Here is an 18,770-nt window from a genome sequence, read left to right as displayed (position 1 = left end):
GAAATAGTACATTTTATTATGGTTACTTCTCTTAAATAAGACATTCCTGATGACTATGCAGCCTGAATCGGATGTGTAGTGTAGATGGTGATTGTTTCTTAAATGCAGTGAAAAGGCCAGTGTAGACGAGGATCGTTTTCATTTTAAAACAGTGTTTTAAAACGAAAATGCACTAGTGTAAACAGGGCCTAGAAATTATAAAAGACTTACACTGACGGAATGTTCAGATGAGCCAAGACTCTTCAAGCTCTATCTGATCTACATTATGTAAATTGAAAATGAAAAATGAAACAATATGTTATTTGAACAATTACACCTTCTTGAGCTATCAGTGTGGCAATATTTGTTTTTTAATTAATTATTTTGAATTCCAAGCACCACAAAACTGCTCATCCCCACAGCAATGTACAGAGGGAAATAGCTTTATTTTGAGGTCAAAAACAGGTTTTTCTACCATTTATAATACAATAATTTATGCATAACTATTGAATTAATTATGTAAATGTAAAAAAAAATGCTGAATAAATATTATAAAATAATGAAAGTAAGGGTCCCCTGGAGTTGTGTCACTGGTGTTACTGTTTAGCAAAAATAGTTTATTTTGTAATAAAAATCACACCGATGACTTCCTCCTTCCTATTTCCTGAACAATCATTAAGAAAGGCCCATGAGAAGTCCACTGTCTCTTTTCAGTTATCAAAAATGTTCTCATTTATCTCATGATTTCATATGAAGCGACAACTCAACCCTTGAAATTCATTTGCTATCTATCAAAATCAAAACAAAAAAAAAAAAACAACAAAAAAAGGATTACATACAGAGATAGCAATCTTCTTTATTATTACAACGTGCAAAAAAAGTGCTCAGTGCATATTAAAATTAACTTAATTGGCCATGTAATCCTTTATTTATTTATTTATTTGGATACACAGAAAATTAATTTTAAGGATTGAGTTCTTTCTCTTTGGTGCAATTTAAAATCTGCTATTGCTAAAATCTGATATACTAAAATACTTTAATGTATGTATTACATTATATAGGCAACAAGGCTTGAATGGAAAAATCAACAATAAACATTATAACCATGAACCATGATAACATATTTGTAACATTTCCCACTCATTTTTAATTAGATATGTGTGTATGTGACACACCAAGACACTGCTGTGCACTCTCCATAATTTAATACAAGTACAACATTATTTCTGCAAATCGAAGAGATTGTAACTCATGGGAATGTATACATAACATTGTATTTCTTTTGCATACATAATATTTTTCACTTTATAAATGTATTTACTGTAGATTTATGTGGTTTTGAAGGGATTTATGTTATTTTTACATTTATTTGCCTCAATTTGCAATCATATAAAATAGCAACATATAAAATAGCAATAAAGACCTGTCGGTCTTTTGACCTTGGCCTCAGTTGGTTAAGTGCTAACATTAAGGGTCAGATTTACTAATCAGGGCAGGGCAAATTAGCATTAGCGCACAATTCCATAAAAGCGCAGATGAGAGGGGAAAATTCTTATTTACTAACAAGCCGCACATTCAAGAACACAGATGCAGCCAGATCATGGACCCTTTTCACAGGACTGTAATGATGCATTTCAATGGTCATCAGCATCGTAAATCCTCAAAGGTTTTTTTTTTTTAATATTTTTATTATAAAAAAAAATGAATGTGCATTTATAACACTATGCTTTGTATTACATCATCTTTGTATCATACAAAAAAAAAAAAAAACCTAGTTAATCGCTAATGCGAAGGTGTTTCTAATGCAGTGACTATGGGAGGGACTGTAAATTTGACATTGTTCTCTTATCTGACTGCCCTTATCAGTCTCTCTCAAATTACCACCTGCTTTAAGACATGCTTTTTTTTGGGTGTTAAATAATGGCATAAATACCAGTAATTTAACGTGTGTAAACATTAGTTAACCGTGTTGCGTGATTCATTTTAATACTCTCCTCCCATAAATTTTGTATCTGAAAGGGAAACTCCAACAAATGCATATTCAATAAGGTCAGGCACAAAAATTATTGTGTCCACAACTTTTCATTGCTAATTCTTCACTGCGCATCTTTAGTAAATCCTGACAGTACTATTTCAATCGCAAAAGACGGTTTGCACTGGCGAAAGATGTTAGTAAATCTGTCCCTAAGACTATATATAGAATAATTTCTAGAAATAAGAGTTGCACCACCCCAGAAGAAATGAACACCTGAACAGGTCAGGTCTGCCCCAAAAACTTGTCCAATTGTTTATAAAATCCAGTTATTCTGCAGACAGCACTTAGACATCCAGCCATTGGGTGATGACAGTCTGCTATGCATCTCATCACCGCGTTATGCAGGGAGAGGGCCAGGGCGTATTATATTGTCTGGCGTCATACTTGCAGGTTCCCACACCTCTTTAAAGTTATTTTTAGTGATCTCAGAATGGCAAAGTCAGATAGCATTAGCGCCAACATGAATAATAATCTTAGCATTTAGGTTTAGCATTAGCCAGCACTTTAAGTATGCCAAGATGTTAGGAGCTCCCGGTAAACATTGGGTTATGGTGCCTTTCGACAGGTTTCTCAGTAAATGTGTCACTGAGTGGGATAAGCCTGTTTAAGGCTTTGATTGGAATGGAAGTGTTGAGCGTGTGAGCTGCAGCCGCTCACCTAAATTCACTTTTGTTACTTTAAAAAACTGTAGCATGCAAGCTTAGAATAAACAAACACTTATCGTCACCTGGTGTGGACAAAAATATTAATTGTTATTAAGTTGTCGTTATCATTCTGGGTATGAACAGGCCATTAGCCTATGGGGCTGTCAGGTAATTAACAAACCACTCGGACCCAATAACTCAGGAGGTGAACTAATCATTTCTGTTCCTGTACAAAACCTATAGGAGGCTGCACATGTGCGGTCAACACAAAATGAGCAAATCACTCCCTGAGACAATTTGTTGTTCCTGAATCATATTAAAGAGCTGTTAAAAATGAATGAATCCTTCATGAACGACCCATCACTAACAAACACATCCATCCATCAAAACTTTACTAGCGCAGTATTGCTTTATCTAACCAAGAAATGTAGTTTGCATATAATATCGTATTTCATACAGCGCAATGAGAAACGGCTGCTCCGAAACAATCACAAGCCATGCTTTGAAGTCAAACATGCTAAAATGAAATCTGGACATGGGTCACTATTCTCTCTGCCATCTAACTACTGTATAATAAAAGTTATAATGGCATGGGTCTTAGTTGTCCAAAAGGGCTGAGGGCTCATTCTTCCACAGGTATGGACACATTGTGTTGGCATTAAGGGCATTTCTGTCTAGAAATGTGTATTCATCTTACAGTTTTGTATATTTGTATAGAATGTATAAAATCATTGACGCATCACTGTCATGATTGTTCTGTCAGCTGTCAGAGACGGTCTTATTGGTTCTTCCAGGACTGGTCATGACCAAGGCGATTCCCATAGTGAGATACCTTATATATTATGAGAGAATCACAGGGTTTCACAAATAACCTAAAGTTTTTTGCATTGTTTTTTTCTCCGGATATTTTACCATGTGCTGCAGCTTACAACAAAATGTAAAATGTTATAATCTGATTTTTAATTCTGTTATTTCATACCTGTTATATGACCATTAGAAAACAAACAACAGCATTTTCTGTGTTCTTTCAGAAGTGTTTTTAGCTCTTAAAGGTGAGGTGTATAATTTTTAATGTTCTTCTCTCCTAGTTTAATATGCAAAGACAAATACAAGTAAGCTACTGGTGGGTTGTTAGGTTGAATAGGTTAAATATATGTGAGTTGTATATAATTCTGTGGTACTACATTGCTCTGTTAGTTGTAGCATGAAAGCAACTTTGGCTCAATCTGTTTGTCCTATTCAATCATAGGGGAAATTTGTTCATAAATGGACATTTTATATACACTTTATTTTTAAAGACATGCAACACAGATTGCACTTCCCATTTATAAGGTTTAAATTCTCTGATAAATTGTCTGACAATAATCTTAAATAATCTGTTACTTTTCCTCACCTCTACAGATTCCACCAACAGTGACCCAGCTAAGTCTAAGGTAAAGATCAGCATCTAAAATGAACTAGTTTTTTTTTTTTTTGTGTGTAATTGAGAAAATTTACTACTCATAAAGCATTTTTATTATACCCTCCTGAACAAAATCTTAAGACCAGTGGAACATTACAAGTATTCGCATTTCGAGCTGGTGGATCATAAACAGGTTGTAAGTACTGCTTCAAAATGGCAAAAGAAGAAACAGGAGCAAGATGTTACTGTAAGATACTGCAAAATGTCCACATAGCCAGCGGCCGTTTGACGCCCCTGCACAACCTGCAGCTCCATTTTCCCACTGAAGGAAAAGGCACCCCAGATCATGATGGAGCCTCTTCCACTGTGCCACGTAGAAAACATCTCCAGTGGGATCTCCACGTCATGCTAATAACATTGGAAGCCATCAGGCTTTTTTCAAATTTTTCTCGTCAGAGAATAAAACTTTCTACCACCTTCCAATGTCCCATGTTTGGTGCTCCCTTGCAAATTCCAAAAGGGCAAGTTTGTGGCATGGGAGGAGGTGTGGCCTTTGAAGACACTTTTGGTTCTTGAAGCCCTTCTCTCGCAGATGCCATCTTATGGTCGGATCCTTCGGGTCAGTGCAGATACATTTTTTTGGGGTCTACCACTTGACTTTTTTCTCCCGTAACTCTTTCTGGAGCTTTTGAGAAATGTAAAATGGCAGTCTTACGGCGTTTAATTTCGGCCACGATGGCGCATTGTGCAAGGCGTTGCATGTGCAGCTCAACAATCCTGCCACGTTCAAAGACAGAAAGCCTTTTTGCCTTTGCCATCAGGAGGTCATGACAGTGTGACTAACTGAAGAACAATGACATGAAAGCCATATTTTTGGACAGATTGTACCTTTTTTTCCTATTTCTTCTTTTGCCATTTTGAAGCAGTACTTACAACCTGGTTAAGATCCACCAACACGAAATGTGAATACTTGTACTGTTTCCCCTGGTCTTAAAGGGGTCCTATTATGCTCTTTTACAAAGTCTTGATTTTGTTTTGGGGGTGTACTAGAACATGCTTTCATGCTTGGTGGTTTGAAAAACGCATTGTTTTTAACATAATTTACATTATTACAATACATCTCTCCCAGCCTGGCACATAAGGCTTGATTAGTTCCGGGTTTAATGAAGGCCCGCCTTCCAAAAAACTAAATGAGGGGGGTTAATAGCTTGGGAGTGCCAGGATAAATTTGAATATAACTCCGATTGCATTCGTGATTAGCCTAACCTATTCTAGTGCAAGTTTATGCATTTTAAAAAACACTCGCATTATAAGTGAAGCTATCTGCACTGTATGATGAACAAATCTCTTACCACACATCTGCGGCGCGTTACGGCTCAGAGGCGCAAACGGAGTAGATCGCAGCTTCGGCATGTGTTTCGACCCCCTGTACTGCACACGTCTGCAGCGCATTACAGCTCTAAAGCGGCCACTCTAGTCAATGCTTGTGTTTATACCCGCCGCGCTGCGGCTCGTTGAAGCGGTTCTCCGCGCTGCATCACTAAAGTTAGGCTAATCCCCCACCTCGTCCCTACCCTCCCTCCAACAATTCGAATTCGAATTTCCGTGGGCGGGATTTATTATAATGATGTTCTAATGGGCCGCGTTGTGACATCATTACATGTGGAAAACAAACATTGTAATCCAAAGGAGCCGTTCGTTGTAGTTCTTGAAAAGAGATTTTTTTAATACGAAATATCTTTTTTTGGAGTGGACTTGTAACTTGTACCTGAGATTTGTAATTTTGTAGATCTTTTTTATGCCCAAAGATACACACCACACACTGACTAAAGTTCAAAAAGTGAAAAAGCATAATAGCACCTCTTTAAAATTTTGTAAAGGAGTGTATGTATTTTTTTTGTACTATTATTATTTATTGTTTTGTAGTTAACAATAGCAGGTATAGGTGTTTTTCCTTAAATGTTGTGAAATGTTTTTCATTTAACATTTTAATTTTAGTAGTTATTGTATGGAATATTCCACATACAAGTCTAAGTCTAAAAAAACTTTTATAGTAAATGTTTTCCATTATAGATTTCACCATATTAATTTGGGATTTTCAAAATGTTTTTAAATTAACATGATTGACAAATAAACATGAATTTCAGAATGTTGTAGTATTTAATGTCTTTGACACAATGACACCATTTTGTCGTAATGGCAGCAGCACTTGAGCTGCATGAGTTCAGAATGATACAATAAGTCATATGATGTCACATATTTACGTACTTGATTAGTTACATTACAAGTGACAATGGACAAGTGCAGAATCTAAAATATTTCTCATTTATTTAACAACATGACTTTGCTTTGTTTTTCATTTTAGAAAATTTTGTTTCCAGGTTTGTTTAAACAATTTTGAAAAACAAATTTTCAGTGTTACTGAAAAAAGCTCTGAGTCCTCGGTGGAAGACTTCAGATTTTGCAGAAAAAAGCCATGAAAATAAAATGCACCTTTTTTTTATCACAGAGAACATCAACATCCAAGAAAGACCTTAGTGCCAAAGACTTCCTCCCCCTGACTATCATATCAGCCGTGACCCGGAAGAGAAAGAAACACCAGAGCACCTGCTCTGCAGACAGCAGCACTGATGAAGACTCTGAGCATGAGCCAATCAAAGCCAGCAACTATGAGGAAGTCAGTGACAACAGAGAGGTTCCAGGGGACAGCGAAGCAAGACAAAACACATGCCCACCCCAAAAATCAGAAAAGACTAAAGAAGTCAACATGATGGAGGGAAAACCAAAACAACCAGAAGAGAACCAAGAACAACAGATGGTGGCAAAGGAGGAGAACACTATTCTTCAGAAAGAACGGGATGAGATAGGAGTGGAGGTTTGTAAGAGAAAACAAACAGGTAGGATTCGGTCTCAGCACCCTCTGAGCTTCCTGTATTCACACCGCCAGTGTGTGTCAGGGCTCAAAGCCTCATCGCAGTCGACCAACTCTTCTTCCTCCCCCTGCTCTCTTCCACCACAGCCCTCAAATATCACTCATAGTCTGACCTGGAGGAAACTGAGAGGAGAAAGAGTGCGACCTCACTCGCTGTATGTAGAGCCGAGCCGGACTGGAGAGGAGCAGGGCTCAGGGGTGATACCTGCCTCTTACATGCACCCTCTGGGCTTCTCAACAGTCAAAGCATCACTTGTTAGAAGTCAAGAGAAGCTGCGTCTGGCTGTGTCACCCAGTAGGAGCAGCACAGATGTCTTCAGCAGGGCTGCATGTGTCAAGAGCAGGTCAACCGATCAGCCAATGGCCTGTGGACGTGCAGGATTGCCAGAGACACGCCGTAAGAGAAGAGACTGGAGGCGCCACACTGTTCTGGTTAATATGCCGGGATAACTAAGCAATAATACACTATAGCACTAAAACATGAAACACATAAACAACCCCTTGCCAGCTTTAGCCCTGCTCTTTAATAAGCTTTATCGCTTTTGCTTTCTCACCCCCTCCTGTACAAGAGGAGCGCTACTATGGTAGCTAAAGCGAGTGCCACAACCATATGACAGAGCAAAATTCTTATTATATCAACAAGAGTCAAAAGCTTTATTAAGCACAATGTGGCACCTACAAACAGGTGCAGAGAAGTATTTTGAATGTTTGAGTGTGAAAATGCCATACGGTGCTCCCAACATCTCACTATATAATAACCCGCGTATTACAAGGCTACATGTCAAATGTAAAAAAAAAATGTAGTTTAATTTAAATTATTTTACATTAATATTATCTTAAAGATTTTGCTAAGAAAGAGCAAAGCAATCAGCCTGGCAAAAACTCAAAAGTGAGGCTGGTTACAGATTTACTGCACTGACAAACAAAGCTGCTTGGGTTTAACATGATTTCTGTATGAGCTATGATTTATATATTCTTTGTAGTATCATGGGTAATGTCGTTTTTCACTAGGAATTCTACAGTCATACACAGTTGTTTAAAAAAAATGTTAACATTATGAGGCTTGGTGCCTTCAATAAAAGCATTTAACATACACTAGATTAAATCACTTATTTGTACGGATTTTTGGTAGGGATGTACCGATGTATTGGCTAATAGTCATATCAGCCGATATAAGCAATTATCTGCACTATTGGTTATCAGCAATTGTTCAGAAACAGCCAATGATCAGGGCCAATTATATCCTGTCAATCAAAAGCTAGCAGACAAATGTGTCATACAACACCTTTCGGAAACTGTTTCTTATGTCGAATTTAGGGCTGTCAAAACAATAATAATGCAGAGACGTTAACGTGAGATTCTGGTTTACCTTGTTTGTAATGCTCCTCCCATCCAGTAATTACAAAGAGGTTTGTATTTTATTACTTCTGAAAAGAAACAAAGAAGAAACATTTCCTCTCACAAAATTCAAACAATAAGAGCCATTTTGACACTCTTAAATGTGAAGTGACACACTGCTGTTCAGTTTAAGTGATGGCTTGTGAACAGTGTCACCTAACGCAGCATTTAGGCCCTACCTCAGTAACGTTATCTAGTGTTCACAGTGTTTAATTACTGTTAATTATATATGTATGTTTTAATAAATCTGTCATGAGAACAAGTTTTTATGAAAACTACATTATGTGTAACTGTTGTAAACATTTTAAGTGTGATTATTATCTGAAAATAAATAGCATTGAATATAATAGTTTTGTTAATTTCAATTTATAATATTGTGTTACCAAGTGAGGGCTCCCTGTATAGTTTACAGCAGGGGTTTCAAACGTGTCCTGGGGGCTGTTTCATAAAAGATGCTAAGAAAAGCAGGGATTAAAGTCCAAAACCTGACTTGAATTAACTTAAATCAGTCAGAGCTAAGGTGGTTTCATAAACTACAATTTAAGTTCACACAATCTCACAAATTTGATCCAGGTTCAATGAGTCCAGATGATTTAATGTGCATGCTTATTCTTAACCAGCCCTCAATGTCAATCATGTATCAGATTGATCCACCAACACCAACAGCGAAAATATTTTTGCTGTTTAATGTATTTAAGACGTTGTATTGTTCCTGCATAACTGACATGTCACATGTGTATTCTTCATTTGTAAAGTCATGCAAATATATCCATTTTGTTGTCAGGAGTGGGCGAGGCTTATGCTAGTGAGGGAGTCACCACTGCGCACTAAACAGATGGAGCTCAATAGAATATTAGGGCAATAATTTTGAGTAAAATATAAATTTTGCTAAATATTTGTTGTTGGACTTTAAAAGTGACATTTAATGTCCAACTTAATTTTAAGAATTGTAAACCTACATGAAAGCGTGTTTTTATTATAGCAGTAGCTGTAAATCAAATGTACGTACAATAGCTAATATGGCCATAATTACTAGTTCAAATGAGTTAATGTGTATTCCTCTTACTAGTTAAAATGTAGTCTGTTTTCTATTATTTATTTTCATTTTTAATTTAGTGAAGTTTAATTTAGTGAATTTAACTTTCTATATTCTACGAATAACCATAAAAGATAGTTGTTAGAAAACCAAAGACAAAGGCTGCATGGCTTGAAACTGCTAATCAACTGAACGCGCATGTGGTGACAATGTTAAAATGTCTTCATATATCATAAAAAATGTCATTAATGTTATTAAATCTTGGGCACAATACATTAAATACAGTCAGCTGTAAATGTATTTATTTGAAATTAAGTTGCATTTTCTGTATATATTATTTTGGGACTGATAATATAGTCAAATAATTGTATGTGAGAGTCAGTGGTAATATCAATGCATTCCTATTGGTCAGCATTAGAGGAATTCAACTTACCCTGACAGTTAGAATGCCCCTGACCAGGTTAGTTCCCCAGCATAAGTTGCCAGAGTGACTGAGCTTGAGCTATGGTAAATGTACTTTATGAAACCAAATCAAGTGACAATAAGTCAGACTAACTGAAAAAAGCCTGGCTTACTTGTTTTATGAAACAGCCTCCAGGATGCACCCCTGCATCCTGCAAATTTTGTATGTCTTCTTTATCAGACAAACCCAATTCAGCATCTTGCAGTCTCTCCCAGGTTTACAGCATTTGTTTGGAATGATTTTTTTCCTTAAGAAAACTAAACTGGTATTCGTATTTTTTATTTTGAATAATTGGCTGAGACATTTAGTATCGGTGCATCCCTAGTTTTTGGTTAAATACCTGAAATAAGGTGATTAAAACAAGCAAAAATATTTTTTTAACATTTTATTCTACAGCATATATCAGTAATTCCCCATTTTTTCTTTTTCTTCTTTTTGTTAAGCTTTTACTCAAAACGGTGTTAATAAGTGGCAAAATTGGACTACCCAAAAAAACAGTATATGCTGGTTAGGTACAGGTGCATCTAAAAAAAAATGAGAATATCATGAAAAAGTTCATTTTTTTATTGTAACTTATTTTAAAAACTGAAACTTTTATGTATTCTACATTCATTACATGTAAAGTAAATATTTCTAAGTTTTTTTTTGTTTGTTTTCATTTTCATGATTAGAGCTTACAGCTTATGAAAGTCAAAAATCCAGTATCTCAAAACATTAGAATTTTTTTTTTTTTTTTAAGTATGTTCATTTATGCACTCAATACTTGGTTGGCAGCACATATTACAGCAAATGACTTGCTCCTAGCACAGATTACAACATCAGCGAAGTATGGCATGGAAGTGATCAGCCTGTGGCACTGCTGAGGCACATGAGGTTTCTCATGTTTCTCTTGAAAATATCCCACAGATTCTCAGTGGGGTTCAGGTCAGGCATGTTGGCTGGCCAATAAAGCACAGTACTATCACGGCCAGCAAACCACTTGGAAGTGTTTTTTTTTTTTTTTTTTTTTATAATACTGTGGGCAGGTGCTAAAGTTCTGCTGGAAAAGGAAATGAGCATCTCCATAAAGCTTGTCAGCAGATGTAAGCATAAAGTGCTCTAAAATCTCCTGGTAGATGGCTGCATTGACTTTGCACTTGATAAAACACAATGGACCAACACCAGCAGACGTTACAGCACCCCAAATCATTACTGACTTCAGAAACTTCACACTGGACTTCAAGCAGCTTGGATTCTGTGCCTCTCCAGTCTTCCTTCATACTCTTGGAACAATGATTTCAACATGAAATGCAAAATTTACTTTTGCAAAGAGGAAAAGAGGACTTCGGACCACTGAGCAACAATCCAGTTCTTTTTCTCCTTAGCCCAGGTAGGATGCTTCTGATGTTGTTTCTGTTTCAGAAATGGCTTGGTAGCCCTGAAGACGTCTGAGCGTGGTGACTCTTGATGTGCTAATTCCAGCTTCATTCTACTCCTTGTGAAGCTCTCCCAAGTGTTTGAATTAGCTTTACTTGACAGTATTCTCAAGCTTGCAGACATCCCTGTTGCTTGTGCACCTTTGCCTAGCCAGTTTCTTTCTTTCAGTTAATTTTGCATTTAATATGCTTTGATACAGCACTCTGTAAACAGCCACCCCATTCAGCAATGACCTTCTGTGACTTACTCTTTTTGTGGAGGGTGTCAATGATTGTCTTCTGGACCATTGCCAAGTCAGCAGTCTTCCCCATTAGTGTGGTTTCAAAGAACAAGCGATACCCGGAATTTATACTGTAGGGATGAACATTTAATGAAACATTTAATGAAAATATTTTGAGATACTGTATTTTTGACTTTCATGAGCTGTATGCTCTAATCATCAAAATTAAAACCAAAACACATTTGAAATGTTTTACTTTACATGTAATGAATCTAGAATATATGAAAGTTTCATTTTTTGAAGTAAGTTACAATAATAATAAAAAAATATTTTTTTTATGATATTCTAATTTTTGAGATGCACCTGTATGTTTTGAAGCATTGCTGCTGGTTTGAGCTGGTTTAAGATGGTCCTTAGCTGGTCATGAGCTGGTCCTGAGCAGGAGCTAGTTGCTTAGGACCAGCTTTGGACCAGCACATGACCTGCTAAGGACCATCTTAAATCAGCATATGACCAGCTAAGGACCAGCTTAAACCAGCTCAAACCAGCAGCCATGCTTCAAAACATAGCTAACCAGTATATGCTGTTTTTTTTTTTTTTGTTTTGTTTTTTGTTTTTCAAAAGGACAGAGATAGTCAAGGAAATGAAACATTATCACACCAAACAGATAAACTTATTTACTGCTTTTGCAGCCTCATTTTGTTTATAATTATGTTTTTGCAAACTATTCTAACACAAAGGGTTTTTTTTTTTTTTTTCTTAATCAAGACTGACAGGATTGTCGGAAACTTAATGGTTGTTTGTTTATAGCAGAGGTCTTCAACCTTGCTTCTGAACAATTTAGTTCTAATCATAATCAAACACACCTGAACCAGTTTATCAAGATTATCTTCAAAACCACATGAAAATCACAGCAGATTGGAAATAAACTTTCCAGGCCAGTGGGTCTCCAGGAACATGGTTGAAGACCTTTGGTTGTTGAATTCTAGATCCTATTGATTTTTTGTCAGTGGAACTAGGGTGCTAGGATGCTAACTTCCAGTGGCCTGTTGCATGAAGATAGCTGAACAAACTCAGAGTTTCAGAGTAGGTTTAGAGTTGACAAAACCAAACAAATCCAACCTGTTTTAGATTAGGTTCACCAGGCTCACAAAACTCAATATAAAAATTCTCTATCAACTCAGAGTTTGAATCAGAGTTTGTGATTAACACTGGGGCATGTGCACCTGAAAGTGTGACACATGCAGCAAACAGCCAATCACACCGAACATGTAGAGCGTCAGTTTGATTCACTTCTCGCGAGAGTCCGTGCAATTCACTTTTCTGCTGAAGATTAAGAGATGTCGTTATTAAAAATATAATGAATTTAAATGCATTTACAAGGCAGGAATAAACACTTCTGAAGTAGCAAAGGTTTGACAAGGCATCAGAAAGAAAATATATGACTATGCAAAGGAATCATCTGAATTGAAATATTTATATAGTATAGTATATTTATATATTTATTAGGGCTGGCAAACGATTAATCGCATACCAAATAAAAGTTTGAGTTTGCCTAATATATGTGTGTGTACTGCGTGTAATTATGTGTATATATAAATACAAGCACATTTAAGTATCCATTTCAGAAATATTTAGAAGTATATGTATTTATTATAATTTTTATAGAATTTATATTATATATAAATAAAATATTTTGTACAGAAACAACATATTTATCTTAAATATATACATTAATTTGTGTGTATTTATATATACGTAATAATTACACACAGTACACACACATATATTAGGCAAACATAAACGTTTATTTTGTATGGAATTAATCGCGATTAATCGTTTGCCAGACCTAATATTTATATAATTTCACACAGAGCTCAAAAGGAAACCGTAAGTTTGGTTTGCAATTTCTAAACCAGGGCTGCGTTCAGCCCCGACAAAACTTTGCAAAACGTTTTTTAAATGGAAACAGTGCGTTCAACACCCTGTTCTGATCTGATGACGCAAGAGTTGCAACTATGAAAGCTGAGGCCATTCTTTGTGTTCTTCTTGAAGAATTTTCAAAGCCTGATGAAATCGGTATAAATACATGTTTAATACTGCAATATACGCTCATTGTTACAGTCACTGCCCTGGCCGTCCAGATTAAAAGAGAACATCCTAATTGAGCTGCAGCGGACAAATTTGTAAACTACTTTACTTGGACCCATTGTGCGAGCTGTCTCTTTAATACTGCGTGGTTTACATACATACTGCTGCTGTTTGGGCTGACATTTTTGACACACCCACCAAACAAGAGAAAACATAAGTCAAACCCCGTTACACACCGTTTCCAGGAAACATGTTGTTCATCCTGGAAACCGTAGCAAAACGTTGCACACCGGTTTGAGCTTGAACGTGCCCCAGAATAAAATCCTGCTCTGGTGCAGGGTAGCCATATAGCGTAAGTTACCATGGTGAAGAAACTCGCTCAAAACCAACTCACCTTCTTGAGCCTGAAAAGTTTGCTCAAATTACATGTGAAATTAGATGGTTAAAACCAAAACCATCTTTGTGCAACAGGCCTCTGGTTGGCCTACAAAACTTTGTAATCACTGTAGCACTATATTAAGAAATACCTGACTGCTCAGTGCTGCAAAGTTGTGCTTGTATACCAACTCACTGTGCTCTTTCCTTAACTGCCTCTTTGATATATTTTGCTTCATGATGGCTATGATACACCTGTGCAAAGTTCATCTTTTGTAACCAGGAAGCGATTTTGCAAATTTCATATCCCCTTGTGATCTAATCCGAAATTAATGTATACTGAATGTCATGTTCATTTTTACTGTCCATTTGCATGTACATACAGTATATTGGTGATTGTGTGGACCAACTTTTGTAACAAATATAAAGCCTTGTTAAGTTAACCTCTGTGTTCAAATGCTAAATATGATAAAATATATATTATTATTTGTTTTGAATTGTTTCTTTTTTTAGTGCAGTCTCCGTACTGGTTTGCCTTTGTGCTGTTATATAAAGAATGTTTTGTTTCAGTGTGGAGTGCATGTGTGCAGAAAAACTGCAAGACCTACACAATATATTAAAAAAAAAGGGTTTATCAGCACATATGCGATGTTAACCTCTGTAGGTTAGAATATCTCTATAGCGAGGTTATAATTGCTCAGACGGAGTGTTTCACACGTATGAGAGAAGTTTTAAAAAGTGTTATATTTATAAATGCATGATTCAAATGCAAAATGAACACAGGAAGATTATGTAAAATCTTCATGAAATGCCTTTGATAAAATAGCACATCACATCCTCTGACCAAAGACTTTCCATGATGTTGCAGCTGTTACTGATTACTTACTGATTCTTTCGAACTGGAACAAAACAGGTTGAATATTGAAAATCCCTGTACTCAGACAAATGAGCATTTTTGTATCTTACATGTATATGTTTGATTCAACCTCCCAACTTTTTTTTTTTTTTTTAATTAAAATGTGCTTTTTACCTTGCCTTCACTTATTTTGCAATCAGGCAATTAAGATGTTTTTAACATTTCAAAACACATTCTCATGTTAGCAGACAGATTACATTTTCATGTGACCAACAATTTCTTAACAAATATAAAATATCAGAATAAGATATTATCAAAATATTCATCTGACGTATGCGACAGACCTGACAGTTGACACATCAGATTGTGGTGACAAAAACCTGAATTTGTCATTTTAACTATCAGATACACTATTTTATATTTAATGTAATTCAAATGATTTGAATACCACAAAAATATGACTTCCTGTTGAATGTCAACCCCGTCATTGGCCCATCACCACTGTCAGAAAATCTTATGGTGGTGACATATGACGTTCACAAATTTGGCATTTCTTTCACAAAACAAATGGAGTTAATGCAGTAGCCATTTTGTTTTCTCAGTTGATGCTAGATGCCAATATAACCTGCTTCAGGAGAATAAAATGATCTAAACATTTCAAATAATTTCCTGAGAAACTGGAAGATGGCGTTCACATATCATGGTTGTGGCACAGGAAATATTAACATTAGGATTTAAAATATTATAAAACTATAAAACTTACCAGAGCCTGTCTTAACACTGATGTACTCTGCAGAGGTGGAATGTGGCAAGGGGGTCCGTCAGAGTGACAGCTGCCCCTGATACTCCCTGATTTCTTTTTTACATTTTAATGAATGTGGACAAAAAGTGGGGACACAAATTTGAAACCTTATGAAACATGCATGTGTCCTTAAAAAAACAACCTTGCTTTGATATGAGATATTAAGCTCTTTTTCATCATAAAAAAAACAAAACAAAAAAAAAAAAAAAAAAAAGTATCTATTTTATTGCTTATGAACAACTGAACCCTTCTCTGTGGACACACTGTTTTCATGTAGTGAGAAGACAATGTCATAAGATTTTATAGAATTATCCCTTTCAATTTAATTTCATTAATCATTATGTTAAATGCATTCAATTATTAATTTCTCATAATAATTCACAGTTGAAAATATTTTCATTTTTTAAACCTAATAGCAGTTAAAATTGCTGGATATGTTTTGTCCCATGTCTCAAGAATCAGTGTCCCGTTTTTTTTTTTTTTTGTCAGTCAGAAAGCCAGTGATATATCTTAAATCTGAGAAAGTGTACTAGAAAATTGATACTAACACAGGCATCAAAGTCCTCAAGGGGCTGAATGTTCATACTTGCTTACAAAATATACTAAATATTCTGTCCTTCTGAATCTCACTGAAATTTGCATTTGTATATTCCTAGAAAATCTACTTTTTCTACATCAAAACAAAACTCTAACAAAAATAATAAAAATAATAATAATAATTTACCAGATATACTTTTCCAGGCCTACACATCACACTTTATTTATTTTTTATTGATTTATTATTATTAATCATTTCAATTTTTAAATAGAGTAGCCATTTTAAATCTACGCAAAATGTTTGCAAGTACATTCGAAACGTTCTATTTTTGTTTGTTTTGTTTTATGTTTTGTTTTTTGACAACTGGTTGCTTGAAAACTGAAAACGCCAAAATGATTCCTCATAAAATCAAGTTTTGGATTTCTATAATGTAAAGACTGACAAAGAATATAACAGGCAACATAAAAAGATAAATGAAATTAGAACTAAAATATGAAATAATTTAATCAACGATATATTTAGGCAAAACACCATTAACTGTTTACCACTGTTTACAACATAATGTCATGCATTAACACACTGAAGCATGTGCGCCATCAAATATGAATCTGAAGCGCTGCATGTTTGCGGTTTCTAAATGAAATGCAAGTTTAAATATTCAATGATTATGGTAACTTATAAAATGAAATTGGCCGAAATATAATTTGTGATGTTATGGCAAAGACTCGGGCAAACTTAACAAGTCTCCCCTCTCCCCTATCTTTTACATAACGTTGTAGGTTATTGGTTTTGTAAATTTAATTGTACAAATCACTAACGTATATTACTGTGAACTGACCAAATATGTGGGACCGCACGAAAGATTTTAATAAAATTTTCTGTAAAACATTACCTTCAGATGGCAAAGGCTGAGAGGGTATTAACTACCACAGAGATACTGTTTACAATAAGACAGCGCAACGATTTGACATGTACAACAGAAACATAACACACTGATTCATCACGACTGAGACTGGTTGAGTCCTGGCCCTTTACTTTTGGGGGTTTTAAGTAATAACTCGTTATTCTCGGCTCTCAGTCTCTCCACCTCAATCTCCAGTTCCCGAACGCGTTGAGCGCCGGTGCCATCAGCCGGGGACTCGGGATTTCTCCGGACGTGGCGGAGCCAGTTGTTCTCCTCCTCTAACCGTGACATACACTTCTCCAGCTCTAGGTATTCCCTGACCAGTTCCTGTTTAGACATATTTTGGAGAGTCTCGACATGGTACCTCTCATAGGTCTCAGAAAAGTCTCTCTGCAAAAACTCTCCGCCTGCGTGCCCGGGTCTGCCCATACCGTCGCTGCCTTCGCCCCCGCGCTCCTCCTCGTCCTCATCTTCGCCCTCGAAATTCTCGTCTTCGCTGGCCGTGTCATCGGAGCGGATCGCCCCGGATTTTCTGCCGCCCAGCTCCGTGTTGAGGTCAGGTTCTTCACGGTCGTGCTCCTCCATCAGGAATTGGGTGGTGTTGTATGGGGCAACGGGCAGACCTTTGGCGAACATTTCGGCGCGCACCCGCGACGCACGGGCGGTCTCGCGTTCATCTAGCTCTTTCTTCTCCTCCCAGGTTAATTTGAAGTAAGGCTTCCAGCGGCGCTTCTTCTTGGAGGGTCGCCGCCGGTGTTTCTTTTTTCCCTGGCGGCCATCTGACAGCCCCTCGATATTTACTCTCGTGCAACCAGAGTCTCTTTTATTATTTGATTTGTCCGCAGGAAACCCGTCGTCACTTGCTGCGTCGCCAGCCTTGGGCTCCGGATCACTTCTATCCCGGCCGCGGCACATAGGATGTGTATCTCCAGACACCAAACCCGGACAGATCTCCAGCTGGTTTCTTTGCACTTGTTTCGATGAGACGACACTTGTCAGACCATCCCTCTGCCGCCCTCTGCTGTCATCCTCCGGTGCAGCTGCTTCTTTAATAAGCTCCATAACTGTACACTCCCACCTGAAGGAGATACAAGTTTGTGATCTGTGAGATGAGGGACAGCTCCTAAACTGAGGTATGAATAGAAATCAGGTTCATAAACGCTGTCATTTAAAACAATTCACCAAACACTGAGACAAAAGGGAAATGCTTTTTTTAAAAGTGAACGAACATTTTAACATAAGAAACAGCATAAAAAAACTCGCATAAGTTAAATTTGAGTTATCTCACCGTTCAACTCCAATCTCGTGTTTGAGTTATTATGCTAACTAAGATTGTTAATGTGAACTCTTTCCGTTCCCTCCACTATTGACTTGGTTTCTTGACGGGTACGAGAACATTTCCCTCCAATGCAAACTCCAATTCGCTTCTGATACGGAGAAGAGTGGGGCTTGTGAATTTATTACCTCCCCCACGTAAAGGCGCATGCGGCCAGTCCTTCAGTTTTCTCCTGCTTTGTGGGACTTGAAGTCCCGCTAGGCATTTGTACGCAACAACATCTCTGCCGTAAAACCTCCATTACCCACAATCCAACAATTGTTTTCGGTCCTGAGCGGGCTACGCCCACTCGCAATTTTTACTGGATAAAAAGTTTTTTGTGCGCTCACTGTCCAATCGAAGC

At 36.8% G+C, this 18,770-nt stretch overlaps 2 protein-coding genes across 3 annotated transcripts in view; one reads left to right on the top strand and one right to left on the bottom strand.

Moving 5' to 3' along the window:
* The window catches only part of arhgap23b (Rho GTPase activating protein 23b), a 96,925-nt gene extending 88,188 nt beyond the window's left edge, over window positions 1-8,737 (top strand). The window contains 4 exon segments of the mRNA XM_051123844.1: window positions 4,060-4,091; window positions 6,570-7,304; window positions 7,307-7,362; window positions 7,364-8,737. Coding sequence (XP_050979801.1) covers window positions 4,060-4,091; window positions 6,570-7,304; window positions 7,307-7,362; window positions 7,364-7,442 — 902 coding nt within the window. The 3' untranslated portion in view covers window positions 7,443-8,737.
* Window positions 8,738-16,673: 7,936 nt separating this feature from the next.
* On the bottom strand, window positions 16,674-18,540 carry hexim1 (HEXIM P-TEFb complex subunit 1). Of its 2 annotated transcripts, none has more exons than XM_051123846.1 (2): window positions 18,380-18,540; window positions 16,674-18,219 (listed from the first exon to the last, which is right to left on the bottom strand). In XM_051123846.1, exon 2 carries the CDS (start codon window positions 18,151-18,153, stop codon window positions 17,188-17,190), a length of 966 nt encoding a protein of 321 aa, XP_050979803.1. In that variant the 5' UTR covers window positions 18,154-18,219; window positions 18,380-18,540; the 3' UTR covers window positions 16,674-17,187. The 2 variants fall into 2 exon arrangements, with proteins under 2 accessions (XP_050979803.1, XP_050979802.1); XM_051123845.1 differs by having other exon boundaries at window positions 16,674-18,169; window positions 18,380-18,536.
* Window positions 18,541-18,770: the final 230 nt, after the last annotated feature.

The sequence above is a fragment of the Labeo rohita genome, chromosome 12 (genome assembly GCF_022985175.1).
Source record: "Labeo rohita strain BAU-BD-2019 chromosome 12, IGBB_LRoh.1.0, whole genome shotgun sequence".
In the NCBI taxonomy this organism is placed as follows: domain Eukaryota; kingdom Metazoa; phylum Chordata; class Actinopteri; order Cypriniformes; family Cyprinidae; genus Labeo; species Labeo rohita.
Note: the sequence above shows the minus strand (reverse complement) of the source record. Positions and strands in the feature narration are given on the sequence as shown.

Bases quoted from the DNA above. Each gene is read 5' to 3' on its own strand.
- hexim1 (XM_051123846.1), bottom strand. From the start codon at position 18,153: ATGGAGCTTATTAAAGAAGCAGCTGCACCGGAGGATGACAGCAGAGGG.